The 14,151-nt window shown below is 42.6% G+C and overlaps 1 protein-coding gene and 1 long non-coding RNA gene across 13 annotated transcripts in view; one reads left to right on the top strand and one right to left on the bottom strand.

The window, feature by feature from the left end:
• Window positions 1–14,151, top strand: part of LOC147342206 (cytoplasmic tyrosine-protein kinase BMX-like) — a 51,912-nt gene that overhangs the window by 31,840 nt on the left and 5,921 nt on the right. For 6 of the 12 annotated variants that reach the window (XR_015157554.1, XR_015157549.1, XR_015157551.1 and 3 more), the window contains exons 2-4: window positions 2,738–2,906; window positions 11,170–11,291; window positions 13,761–13,928. Coding sequence is in view for 5 of the 12 variants with exons in the window: in XM_086383663.1 (XP_086239789.1) it covers window positions 11,245–11,291; window positions 13,761–13,928 (215 nt within the window). In the remaining 7 variants the exon portion in view is untranslated. Of the gene's footprint in view, window positions 1–2,737; window positions 2,907–11,169; window positions 11,292–13,760; window positions 13,929–14,151 lie in introns of those variants that run through there. The other 6 variants (XM_086383663.1, XM_086383662.1, XM_086383660.1 and 3 more) reach the window with 2 other exon arrangements.
• On the bottom strand, window positions 1,625–13,881 carry LOC147342207 (uncharacterized). The gene is made up of 2 exons (XR_015157557.1): window positions 13,753–13,881; window positions 1,625–9,917 (listed from the first exon to the last, which is right to left on the bottom strand). It is a non-coding gene; the product is annotated as an uncharacterized LOC147342207 (long non-coding RNA).

Below are 14,151 nucleotides of genomic sequence, written 5' to 3'. Positions count from 1 at the left end.
GGTGGTGGACAGGGAAGCCTGGCGTGCTGTAGTCCATGGGGTTGCAAAGAGTTGGGCACGACTGAGCGACTGAACGTACTGAGAATAATTTCCTGTGCCCATTTGGTATTTTTTCCTTAAAGCGTGTGAGGAAATTTTACCTTTTCAACTGATTTCTTGAAAGTTGATTGTGTTTGGAATTTATTTCTGCAAAACCTACTAGAGGGCATTCCCTGAGGGGAGCTGGTCTTAACAGCCCCACAGGTCTTGCAGGTGAATTGCACGTGCCAGTAAGTGCTGGTGGTCAAGTTGTAGTTACAGAAAATGTCCACAAGGCGACAGCACTTCTTCATGCCCAGCTCCGGTCCCACCTGCAGACAGAGCCTTAGGAAAAGTCGAATACCTGGGGTGTGACTTAGAGTGGAATGTTCTGGGCAAACATCCAAGGCCTTGTATCTCACTGCATCTTCCCCCTGATGCTTCATCCTTCCCCTACTGACTCATCCTACCTGAGCCACCACTCCCTGCTGAGTTGCCCAGGAGGCTGCACTCTCAGGAAGGAGGCTTCAGCTGGGGACCCCAGCACCAGGGACCTGGATCCTTGGTGACTTTACCCTGATCCACGAGGCCAGAGCGTCGGGCCATCATCGTTGCGGGGCACTAGGGGTTCTGTTCCCAGCCAGGGCAAACCAGACAGTAGAGGTTTAAGAGGGATCTCATGAAAGGCACCCTGTTGTACCGCGTCAGCCGCGCCCCAGCCCAGCCCTGGACTCAAGCTTACTCAGGTTCCAGTGATGGGACAGCATCCCAAGTCAGGGATATTAGAGGAAATAAACTAGACATAACTTTTCTGTCCTTTTCTGTTCTTAATCTCAAGCCAACACTATGTTGAAATACACTCAATTTGCAGTTGCATGCTTGTCCCCAGGGTACAGTGACTGATGCAGTTATGACATATTTGTACTTGTTTTTATTCCTTTGCCATAGAGGTTATTGAACAAGGTGGAGTAAAGTTCTCTGTGCGGAATATCAGGTCTCTGTGGAGTAACTGTTAGAGATCCAGATTTTTGCTTATAGACAAGGAAAACGGAAGGACACAGTCCTTGTGGGTTATCTACTACAGTGATCGATTTCTATGTGTAAGTTAGATATACATATTTCTGTGTATATGTGCATGGAAAGAAGGGAAGAAAGGAAGGAGGGGAGGCACTTAACGTGATTACAGGATAAACCTGTTTCTGTTAATGCTCTCTGACAAAACATTTTATATTCGTTGTTTTGATGCCTCCATATTTATTCCATTTCACAGTCCCCTGTAAATACAACTTATTTAGCAGTCTTTTAGTTTCAAATTAAGACTTTTGTTTGTATTAAGGTGTAAGACTGTGTACTTGAGTTAGAAGAGTTGTCTTAAGTCTCTAAAAGCGTTACTCAAAAGGCACAGTGATTTTCATTATGGTTCATGGACTGGCATTTGCAAATCTACTAAATCAGAAGCTCTGGAACTGCAGTCTGAAAATTTGCGTTAATAAGCCCTTCAGGTGCTTCTGAAGCACCCAAGCACACTGAAGTTTGAGAACTATTGCCCTAGCAGTCCAGGCAAAACACACACTTTCCCAAGCCCAAGTTGTAACAATTAGTATCATTATAAGTTACAGTAAAATTTTTATTCTTTTGGTTAAAGAACAATAGCAAAAGAATCCACTCCACAAATATGTATTACCTGGGTTTGTATATATGAACTATATACCTAGGTTTGAATATATAAATATATACCTAGGTTTTCATATACGAAATATATAATGAATAATACTCAGCTACAAAGAAGATTAAAATAATGGCATTTTCAGCAATATAATCCTATGATTATAACAAATTATGTAAGTCAGAAAGACAAATATTATACAATATCACTTAAACAAGAAATCTAAGACATGACACTATGAAATTACCATGAAACAGAAACAGACTCACAGATACAGAGAACTAGTGGTTACCAGTGGGGATGGGGAGGCGGGAGAGGCAGGGTAGGTGTAGGGGATGAAGAGATAGAAGCTTACTGTGTGTATCTTCAATAAGCTATAAGGATATATTATATAGCACAAGGATATATAGCTTTTATTTGTAATACCTTTAAATGCAGTATACTCCAAAAGAGTACTGAATCACTATTTTGTACACATAAAAATAATTTAGTGTTGTAAATAACTGTACTTCCACTTAAATAATTGTTGATGACTATCTACAACAATAATAAAGTTATCAAAAAGAGAAAATTTAACAAAATAAAAATGGGAAATTAAAATTATATCACAAAACTAATTTTGATGAGAATTTAAAGAATCACATAAAGCAGCTTTTCTCTTTTAAGTTTTGCTTTCCAAGAACTTATTAGTCAAGTCAAGCCAATTAATCTAACTAACCCTAGCCCTTACCGAGCTAAGGGCAATGAGCACATTTTGTCATCACATTTTTCCAAGAGCCTCTGGTTGGCAAAGGTGTTTTAATGCTAGCCTTTTTTGTCACGAGTTGTAGCTATTTCAGGAGCAGTGTTGCTTTGGTGCAAATACCACGTTGTCTAACAGGTCCTAAGAAGACATTACCAAGGGTTTTCTTTTTAACTGAGCAACCTAAAAAGCTCTTATCGTCTTTCATCTTGTCAGTGTTAAAATCTCATTGGAGAGGAAGTCACTTGTGAAGCTGTGAGCCCCAGAGCCTCCTATTCTCATCCTAAAGTGTGCCTGTCTTGCCTCACTAGGAATCCGGGAACTGCAACATGAAGAGATTACCCTGTTGAAGGAGCTGGGAAGTGCCCAGTTTGGAGCAGTCCATCTGGGCAAGTGGAAGGGGCAGGAGGATGTTGCTGTGAGGGTGATCAGGAGCTCCGTGTCAGAAGATGAAAGCTTCCCAGAGGCCCAGACCATGAGGTATGATTCTTCTGGGGAATCATGGTTTAGCCCTCACCATGAGAGGACATTCATGTGACAGGTCTGTCCCTAACATCTGTAAGGCCTGAATCTAGAGTCCACCATCATAGAATTACAATGGAGTACTACTCAGCCATAAAAAGTGAAATCATGCCGTTCCCTCAACGTGGGTGGGCCTAGAGATTAGCGTATTCAGTGAAGACACAGAGAGACGAATAGCTATTATCACTTATAAGTGAAATCTAAACTATGATGCAAATGAACTTCTTGACAAAACAGTCTCAGACATAGATGACAAACTTAGGGTTACCAAAGAGAAGAGGGATAGGAGATTAATTAGGAGTTTGGGGTTAACAGATATACACTACTATATATAAAGTTGATAACCAAGGCCCTTGCTGTACAGCACAGGGAACTCTATTCAATATTTATAATAACCTAGTAATCTGAAACCTAATCATTGGAGAGCACATATGTGGGTGTGTGTTTATATATATATGTATTATATATAATACATATAGTGTATACTAGGTACTATATATACGTAGTACATATGTATACATAACTGAATGACTTTGCTATACATCTGAAACTAACACAAACACATAAAACAACTACTCTTCAATTAAAATGCACCAGTTTTCCATAGAAATGGGTCAGCATATCACTGATACTAATATTTGAAGTTGTAAATCAATGTAACACACCATTACACAAAATTGGCTTTATGTGAACAGAAGCCTTTGGCTGAGGCTGACTTCAGGGGCACAGTGTCGGGGGCTCCTGCACTTAGAAGGGCTCCCTGCTTGGTTTAATGCTGCGTTGTCAGAATCCACATTGTTAATAATCCTTACACAGGGATTCTGACATCGTCATTCTGCACTGATTCCTGGCAATGATGTATCTCATCCAGTCTCTGGCAATTGTGCTGTCATAAAACTGGGGACGAGGCCTTGATGTCAAAATAGAAAAATCTGCAGAAACTCCCTTAGGCTCAGGATATAAACCCTGTGTCCCGATGGAACTTTAAAACATACATTTTGCTATTCAGTTCAGTTCAGTCACTTAGTCGTGTCCGACTCTTTGCAACCCCATGGACTGCCACACACCAGGCTTCCCTGTCCTTCACCGTCTCCTGGAGCTTGCTCAAATTCATGTCCATTGAATTGGTGATGCCATCACCAATTGTCCTCTTTTGTCCCCTTCTCCTCCTGCCTTCAGTCTTTTCCAGCATCAGGTGCTTCTCTAATGAGTCTGCTCTTCACATCATTAGGGTTACCAAAGTATTGGAGCTTCAGCATTAGTCCTTCCAATGAATATGCAGGATTGATTTCCTATAGAATCCTAAAAAAGTCATTAACAACTCAACTGGTCATAAAGAAAGAGGTATAACTGTATCACCAGGGCAAACCTTTCACCCTCAAATGGAATGGTCACTCTGAGGCCTGAGATGTCAGTTGGCACGGTGGTCTCACCATGTGCCCCCTGCACTGACTGAATTTGCTCAAGGAACAGCTTTTACTGAGAAGTAGACCTTGGTCCCAACACAAGCCTTTCCTCTATAGGGAGCAATGCAGGTCTTTAAAACTGCTCAAAGATGCATAACTGAGCTCATTGCCTTGAGTTACATGAAAATGCATGTACCTAGAGGTAGACGATGAAGAAAAGAAATAAGTAAATATTTAATAAATCCTTTTAATAAATCCATGCTCAGCTTTCCAAGAGGCTGAACTCAGAAAGGAGGCTTCACCTGGGGACCCAGCAACAGCTGACCTGGATCCTTGGTGACTTTACCCTGGTCCTCCAGGGCAGAGGATTGTGCTACCATCATTGGGGCTCACTAGGGGTTCTGGCCCTAGGCAGGTCCAACCAGACAGTACAAGTGGGGTCTCAGTGAAGGCCACAGTGCCAGGCTGTCTGACCCCATCCCTGTCCAGCAGTGGGACTCAAGCCTATTCAGGTTCAAGGGATGTAATAGCATCCCAAGTCAGCGAGGTTGGAGGGAATAAACTAGGCATTATTTTTGTTCCTTTTCTTTAATCTCTTGCCAATGCTATGTTGAAATATAGTTGATTTGCAGTTTTGTGCTTGTCCTCAGTGTACAATGGACTGATTCACTTATGATATGTACATACAGGATATTTGTATTTTTGATTCATTTGCCACAGAGGTTATTGAACAAGATGTAGAACAGTTCTCTGTGCAGAACATCAGGTCTCTGTGGAGTATCTATTATATATAGATTTTTTTTGGTAAATGTGCAAGGGATGAAGGAAGGAGATAGTCCTTGTGGGTTACCTGTTACAACAACAGATTTCCATGTATATGTTAGAGATAAATATTTCTGTATATATGTGCAAGGAAGGCAGGCAGGCAGGAGATAATCCCTGTGGATTACTTATTGTTGTTGTTCTGTTGTCCACAGTGTCCAACTTTGTGTAACCCTGTGGACTGCAGCACGCAGGCCTCCCTGTCCCTCACCATCTCCCGGAGTTTGTCCAAGTTCATGTCTGTTGCATTGGTGGTGTCGTCCAGCCGTCTCATCGTCTGATGCCCTCTTCTCCTTCTGCCATCAATCTTTCCCAGCATCAGGGACTTTTCAAGTGACTTCGCTGTTCACTCCAAGTGACCAAAACACTGGAGCTTCAGCATCAGTCCTTCTAATGAGTATACAGGATTGATTTCTTTTAAGATGGACTGGTTTGATCTCCTCGCTGACCAGAGGACTCTCAGGAGTCTTCTCCAGCACCACAGTTCAAAGACATCAGTTCTTTGGTGCTCTGCCCTCTTTACAGTCCAGCTCTCACAACCATATGTGACCCCTGGGAAGACCATAGCTTTGACTGTAACAGACCTTCGTCAGCAGAGTAATATCTCTGCTTTTCAACACACTGTCTAGGTTTGTCTAGCTTTCCTGCCAAGAAGCAATCATCTTCTGATTTCATGGCTGCAGGCACCATCTGCAGGGATTTTAGAACCCAAGAAGAGGAAATCTGTGACTGCTTCTACCTTTCCCCTTTCGTCTGCCATAAAGTAATGGGCCCAGATGCCATGGTCTTAGTTTTCTTAATATTTCGTTTTAAGTCGGCTTTTTCATTCTACTCCTTCTATTACAGTTACAAATTTCTGTGTATGTTGGTACCAACCTCCTAATTCATCCCTGGCCCTTTCCTTTTTTCTTTTTTTTTTTGAATTCTTGATTTGTGCTTGAATCTGAGTCTCTTTTTGTGTTGTTAATTACTTCCCCTCTATCTCTTTTATGTTGCCTAAAAGTGACATCATCCGCTATTTTCTTCCTCTGTTGCTGAGTTCACTTAGTGTATGATCCCTGTGCCAACTCGTGGCATAATTTCATAATTGCAGTGGCAGTTTTTCTGTCCAGGAAATAGCAAATTGTATATATGTACCACATTTCTTTCAGATTTAGTCTGTTGATGGAAATTTTCTTGGGGCTCTGTCTTGGCTACCGGAAGTATCACTGCAGTGAATGTTGGGGTGCATCTGTCATTTTGAATAGTTTTTCATAACATAGACCCACGTGTGAGCATTAAAATCCTAGGCTATACTTTCTTGAAAATATTTTCCACCTTGTGGCGGCGGGGGGGCTGTCCTTTCTAGGTGCTGTTACCAATGTCCCTTCCCATGGAAGGTGTACGGGGCTTGCATTATCCCCTGGCTCTCTCCCCCAGGTACTGTTTGCAGACACTCAGGATATTCTGTCAGATGGGGTTTGATTTCTTGTTGTCATTTTGATTGGCATTCCTCCTATAATAATTAGGGATGCTGAGCGTCTTGTCCTGTGGCCATCTTTTTTTTTTTTTAATTAAAGAGTGTGAGGAAAATTTACTTTTGCAATTGGCTTCTTGAAAGTCAGTTGTGTTTTCAAATTTGTATCTGTAAACCCACCCCAGGACCTTTCCTGAGGGCAGTGGTCATTAACAGCCCTGAAGTTCAGTTCCGTCACTCAGTCGTTTCTAACTCTTTGTGACCCCATGGACTGCAGCACGCCAGGCTTTGTTTGTCACCAATTCCTGGAGCTTGCTCAAACTCATGTCCATCAAGTTGGTGATGCCATCTAACCATATCATCCTCTGTCATCCCCTTCTTCTTCTGCCTTCAATCTTTCCCAGCATCAGGGTCTTTTCCAGTGAGTCAGCTCTTCGCATCAAGTGACCAATGTATTGGAGTTTCAGCTTCAACATCAGTCCTTCAAATGAATATTCAGGACTCATTTCCTTTAGGATGGACTGGTTTGATCTGCTCGCAGTCCAAGGGACTCTCAAGAGTCTTCTCCAACACCACAGTTCAAAAGCATCAATTCTTCAGGGCTCAGCTTTCTTTATAGTCTAACTCTCACATCCATACATGACTACTGGAAAAACCATAGCTTTGACTAGATGGACCTTTGTTGGGAAAGTAATGTCTCTGCTTTTAAATATGCAGTCTAGGTTGGTCATAATTTTTCTTCTAAGGAGCAAGCGTCTTTTAATTTCATGGCTGCAGTCACCATCTGCAGTGATTTTTGGAGCCCAAGAAAATCTGTCAGGAAGTCTCTCATTGTTTCCCCATCTATTTGCTGTGATGCGATGGGACCAGATACCAGGATCTTAGTTTTCTGAATGTTGAGTTTTAAGCCAACTTTTTCACTCTCCTCTTTCACTTTCATCAAGAGGCTCTTTAGTTCTTCACTTTCTGCCATAAGGGTGGTGTCATCTGCATATCTGAGGTGATTGATATTTCTCCCGGCAATCTTGATTCCAGCTTGTGCTTCATCCAGCCCGGCATTTCACATGATGTACTCTGCATATAAGTTAAATAAGCAGGGTGACAATATACAGCCTTGATGTACTCCTTTCCCAATTTGGGACCAGTCTGTTGTTCCATGTCCAGTTCTAACTTGCTTCCTGACCTGCGTACAGATTTCTCAGGAGGCAGGTAAGGTGGTCTGGCATTCCTATCTCTTTAATAATTTTCAACAGCTTGTTGTGATCCACACAGTCAAAGGCTTTGGTGTAGTCAATAAAGCAGAAGTAGATGTTTCACAAGCTTCATCAATCGAAGGTGCCAGTGAGGGCCACAGGTCAGGTTGTAGTTACAGGAAATGTCCACAAGGTGGCAGCATTTCTTCATGCCCAACTCTGGTTCCACATGCAACCAGAGCCTTAGGGAAAGTTGATTTTCTAGGCTGTGAGTTACAGTGGAATGTGCCTGAGCAAACACAACACCCAAGGCCCTGTGTTTCACTACTTCTTCCCTGTAAAGCTTCATCCCACCCCTCCAGACTCCTCCTAACCTGCGGATTAGTTCCACACTTAGCTTCCTAAGAGGCTGCTCTCAGAAAGGAGGCTTCACCTGGGGACCCCAGCAACGGCTGACCTGGATACTTGATGACTTTACCCTCATCCTCGAGGACAGAGTGCCACCATCATTGGGGGGCACTGGGAATTCTGGTCCCAGGCAGGCCCAACCAGACAGTGCATATTCAAGTGGGGTCTTAAAGAAGGCCACAGTGCCACGCGGTCTTAACCCCACCCCTGTCCGGCAATGGGACTCAAGCCTATGCAGGTTCCAGGGATGGGATAGCATACCAAGTCAGGGATGTTCAGAGGGAATAAAGTAGACATTACTTTTTGTTCCTTTTCTGTTCTTACTCTCATGCCAATGCTATGTTGAAATATAGTCAATTTGCATTTTTGTCCTTGTCTTCGGTGTACAATGGACATAGTTATGATTGACACATACAGCATATTTGTACATTTTTAAAAATTCTTTTGCCACAAAGGGTATTAAGCAAGGTGGAGTAAATTCTCTGTACTGAACATCAGGTGACCAATAGAGATAGGCTAACTAACAGAGACACAGATTTTCGTATACATGCAAGGATGAAGGAAGGAGATAGTCCTTGTGGATTATCTATTACAGTGACAGATTTCCAAGTATAAGTTAGAAATACTTCTGTGCATGTGTGCATGGAAGGAAGGAAGGTAGGCTGGAGATAATCCTTGTGAGTTACTTAATACAAGTACAGATTTCTGTGGGTATGTTAGAGATACAAATTTCAGTGCACATAGGAAGGATGGAAGGAGATAATCCAGATTTCTGTGGATATGTTAGTACCGACATGCTATTTCCTATCTATTTCCCCTCCCCTCCCCTTTTTTGAATTTTGTTTGAATGTCACAGTGTCTTTTTCTGTTGCAAATTACTCCCCTGTGCCTCTTTTCTTAATTTTGCCTTGAAGGGACATCATCTGCTATAATTTTCCTCTGTTGCTGACTCCATTGAGTGTAGGATCCTCCAGGGTCCATCCTTGTGGTGGCCAGTGGCGTAATTTCATAACTTCAGTGGTGGTGTTTGGTGTCTGAGTGATAGAAAATTGTATATATGTACCACACTTTTTCAAGATTTAATCTGTCATCAGACCTTTTCTTGGGTCTGTGTCTTGGCTATTTCAAGTACCACTGCAGTGAATGTTGGGGTGCATCTGTCAGTTTGAATGGTGGTTTTTCATAACATAGGCCCAGATGCAGGTATTAAAATCCTAGGCCTTGCTCACTTGAATTTTTTTCTTCAGGCCTGGGGGCTGTCCTTTCCTGGGGCTGTCCCCAGTGTCCATTCCCACGGAACATGCACGGGGCTTGCATCACCTCCGGGCTCTCTCCCCTATTTACGGAGGGCAGACAGTCAGGATTGCCCTTCTGTCAGATGCACTGTGATTTCTTGTCGATTTGATTGGTATTCCTCTTGTAATAACTAGGGAATCTGAGCATCTTGTCTGTGACCATTTGGGTTTGTTTGTTTCCTTAAAGGCTGTGAGGAAAATTTACCTTTGCAGTTGGCTTCTTGGCAGTCGGTTGTGTTGGAATTTCTGCAAAACCATCACGGGGCCTTTCCTGAGGGCAGCTGTCATTAACAGCCCCATCGGCCTTGTGAATTGGAGGTGCTTGTGGCACTGGTGATCAAGTTGTTAAAAGAAGGGTCCACAAGGCAGCTGTACTTCTTCGAGCCCAACTGCAAACAGAGCATTAGGAAAAGAGCTTCCTGGGCTGGAATTACAATGGAATGTGTCTGAGCAAACACCAAAGGGTTTGTGTCTCACTGCTTCTCCCCCTAAAACTTCACCCCTCCCTTCCAGACCCATCTGTAAGTGGGCACTACTCCCTGCTGAAGTGCCTAGGAGGTTGTACCCTCAGGAAGGAAGCTTCAGTTGGGGACCCCAGCATCAGCAGACCTGGGTACTTGGAGACTTTACCCTGGTCCTTGAGGCTCGAGGGTCAGGCCACCGTTGTTTGAGTGCCCTAGGGATTCTGGTCCCCAGCGTGGCAAACCAGAAAGTACAGATTTAAGAGGGGTGTCAGTGAAGGGTACCCTGCCATGCTGTGTTGACCACACACCAGTCCAGCCCGGGAATGAAGCCTGCTCAGTCTCTAGGAATAGGATATTAGCCCAAGTTAAGGAGGTGGCTAGCAGGATAATCTCAGACAGTAAAGAGTCTACCTGCAGTGCGGGAGACCCGGGTTCAATCCCTGGATTGGGAAGATCCCCTGGAGAAGGAAATGGCAACCCACTCCAGTACTCTTGCCTGGAAAATTCCATGGACTGAGGAGCCTGGTAGGCTACAGTCCATGGGGTCACAAAGAGTTGGACATGACTGAGCGACTTCACTATCACTAAGGAGGTGGCAGGGAATGTGTGTGTGCCAAGTCACTTCAGTCGTGTCCAACTCATTTCGACCCTACGAACTGTAACCCATTAGGTTCCTCTGTCCATGGGATTCTCCAGGTAAGAACACTAGAGTGGTTTGCCATGCCCTACTCTAGGAGATCTTTCTGACCCAAGGGATCAAACCTGTGTCTCTTCTATCTCCTGTATTGGCAGGGCATAAACTAGTAATTCCTTTCCTTTCCTTTTCTTTAATATGAGATGAGTTGCTGGATTATAGTTGATTTTCAGTTTTGTGCTTGTTGGCAGTGTACAGCCACCCAAGTCACTTGTGACATATTCAGAAAGCCTTCTTTCCCCACCCCCCAATTCTTTGTCATAGGGGATATTGCAGAAAATCAAGTAAAATTCACTGCGGTAATCATCAGGCCCTTGTGGAGTATCTATTACAGATACACATTTTCTGCACATGTGGAAGGAAGGAAGGAAGGCGATAAAACCCTGCTCTTCATTTTTTGGGGCTTCCTCTGTGTCTGAAATCTCAGAGTATCTTTCTGTCTTGTAAATTAGTTCCTTGTATCTGCATTTTTATTTTGCCTAGGATGGACATCATACAGTATTGCCTTTCTCTGTCCGGCTGACTTCACTTGGTGTATGCTCTTCCACGTCCATCCCCATGGCTAGCAGTGACTTAACTTCAGTTTCAGTGGCAGTTTTCCTTGGGTGAGTAGTAGTCCGTTATGGATGTGAACCATACCCTCTTTAAGCGTTAGCCTGCTGGTGGGCATCCTGCCGGCTCTGTGTCTTGGCTGCTGTAAGTAGTTCTGCAGTGACGGTTGGGTGCACTGAGCTTTTGAACGGTGGTTTTCTCTGGATGTCCGCCCAGATGTGGGGCTGTCAGATCCTAGGGTTAGCATCTCAGCCCTGTCTCTACCCCACCCTAGTCTGTCCATCCTTCCTTATTTACTGCTTATTTTTTGGCCAGATGTGTGTTTCAATCCTTGTGAAAGTGAAGTCACTCAGTCGTGTCCGACTCTTTGCGACCCCATAGACTGTAGCCTACCAGGCTCCTCTGTCCATGGGATTTTCCAGGCAATAATACTGGAGTGGATTGCCATTTCCTTCTCCAGGTTTCAATCCTTACCAAATTTTAATGGGGTTTTTTGGTAAAATTTGAGTACTGATCTTTATCTGATGTGTGTTTTAGAAATAGTCTCTCCAGTTTGTGGTTCATTTTTTCATTTTCTGAATAGGTGTTTCACTGAGTAAAAGTTTTTAAATTTATACATAATTTTAATTTTTTTGAGGCAGTATTTAACTTTCAGGGGAATTTTCTAATTTTCTGAGGAAGTTTTTAATTGTATGAAAGTAAATAATTGGAATTCAGTAATTGTATGAATGTTATTGCATGAAAGTTATTTATGAATTATTCAATTTATGAAAATTATTAATTATATGGAAGTTTTAATTATATGGAAGTTTTAATTATATGGAAAATTTCAGTTTACTGGAAGCTACTAATTTTACAGAATATCTATGTAGCAATAAAAATATTTATTTACCAAGAGGTATAAATATCTATCTACATAGAGATGTAAACATCTATGTACCAGAGATATAAGCAATTCTCTATAGGTTGATACAAATATCTAGATACATACTTGTTTATATTCGGTGTATTTTTCAATCTTAACGAATTTTTAAGGGGCTCTTTGGTATGATTTGAGTACAGATCCTTCCTATGATATGTTTTTTGGAAATAGTTTCTTCCAGTCTGTGGTTCATCTTTTGGTTTTCTGAATAAGGTTTTTCATAGAGTAGAAATTTTTAATTTTATAAATAATTCTGTAATTTTTAATATTTTGAAGCTTTTAATTTGATGAAGAAGTTTTTATTTTCATGAAGTTTTTAATTATAGGAAACTTTCTGATTTTATGAAAGTTTTACATTCTTTATTGTGGTTATTTAGTCACTAAGTCATGTCCGACTCATTGTGACCCTGTGGACTGCAGCATGTCAGGCTTCCTTGTCCTTCACTATCTCTCGGAGCTTGCTCAAACTCATGTCCATTGAGTCAGTGATGCCATCCAACCATCTCATCCTCTGCCGTCCCCTTATTCTCCTGCCTTCAATCTTTCCCAGCATCAGGGTCATTTCCATGGAGTCAGTTCCTCACGTCAGGTGACCAAAGCATTGGAGTTTCAGCTTCAGCATCAGTCCTTCCACTGAATATTCAGGACTCATTTCCTTTAGGATTGACTGGTTTGATCTCCTTGCAGTCAAAGGGACTCTCAAGAGTCTTCTCCATGGCAAATAGATGGGGAAACAGTGGAAACAGTGAGAGACTTTATTTTGGGGGGCTCCAAAATCACTGCAGATGGTGACTGCAGCTATGAAATTAAAGGACGCTTGCTCCTTGGTAGAAAGGCTATGACCAACCTAGACAGCATATTAAAAAGCAGAGACATTACTTTGCCAACAAAGGTCCATCTAGTCAAAGCTATGGTTTTTCCAGTGGTCATGTATGGATGTGAGAGTTGGACTATAAAGAAAGCTGAGTGCAGAAGAATTGACGCTTTCGAACTGCAGTGTTGGAGAAGACTCTTGAGACTCCCTTGGAGACTCTCAAGGCAGGAGAATAAGATCAAACCAGTCAATCCTAAAGGAAATCAGTCCTGAATATTCAATGGAAGGACTGATGCTGTAGCTGAAACTCCAATACTTTGTCCAGCTGATGTGAAGAGCTGACTTATTGGAAAAGACACTGATGCTGGGAAAGATTGAAGGCAGGAGGAGAAGGGGATGACTGAGATGGTTGGATGGCACCAACTTGATGGACATGAGTTTGAGCAAGCTCTGGGAGTTGGTGATGGACATGGGGCCTGGTGTGCTGCAGTCCATGCGGTTGCAGAGTTGGACACGACTGAGCGACTAAACCTTTCACGTCACTAATTGTAGCTATTTCAGGGGCAATATTGTTCTAGTGATGATATCATGTTGTCTAACAGGTCCTAACACCACATTGCCAAGGGTTTTCTTTCTAAATGAGCAACTTAAAAATTGTGCTGTCCTTCATCTTGTCCTTCATCTTCATCAGTGTTAAATTTTCGTTGGGGAAGAAGTCACTTGTGAAGCTGTTAGCCCCCAGACCTTCTATTGTCATCCTAAAGTATGACTTTCTTACCTTATTAGAATCTGGGAACTGCAAAGTGAAGAGAGAACCCTGTTGAAGAGCCTGGGAAGCGGCCAGTTTGGAGCGGTCCATCAGGGCAAGTGGAAGGGGCAGGAGGATGTTGCTGTGAAGGTGATCAGGAGCTCCGTGTCAGAAGATGAATTCTTCCTGGAGGCCCAGACCATGAGGTAGGATTCTTCTGGGGAATCGTGGTTTAGCCCTCACCATGAGAGGACCTTCATGCTGACAGGTCTGTCCCTAAGATCTGTAAGGCCTGAATCAAGAGTCCACATAGCATAGAGTAAATAATGGAATATTATTCATCATGAAAAATGAAATAATGCCATTTCAGCAAAGTGGATGGACCTAGAGATTAGAATATTAAGTGAAGACACAAAAAGACAAATATCA

This window comes from Bos grunniens, chromosome 29 (assembly GCF_055505025.1).
Source record: "Bos grunniens cultivar Pamir isolate PY7600 chromosome 29, Bosgru_T2T1.0, whole genome shotgun sequence".
Taxonomy (NCBI): domain Eukaryota; kingdom Metazoa; phylum Chordata; class Mammalia; order Artiodactyla; family Bovidae; genus Bos; species Bos grunniens.
The sequence above is the reverse complement of the archived record's forward strand: the minus strand, read 5'-3'. Positions and strand labels throughout refer to the sequence as shown.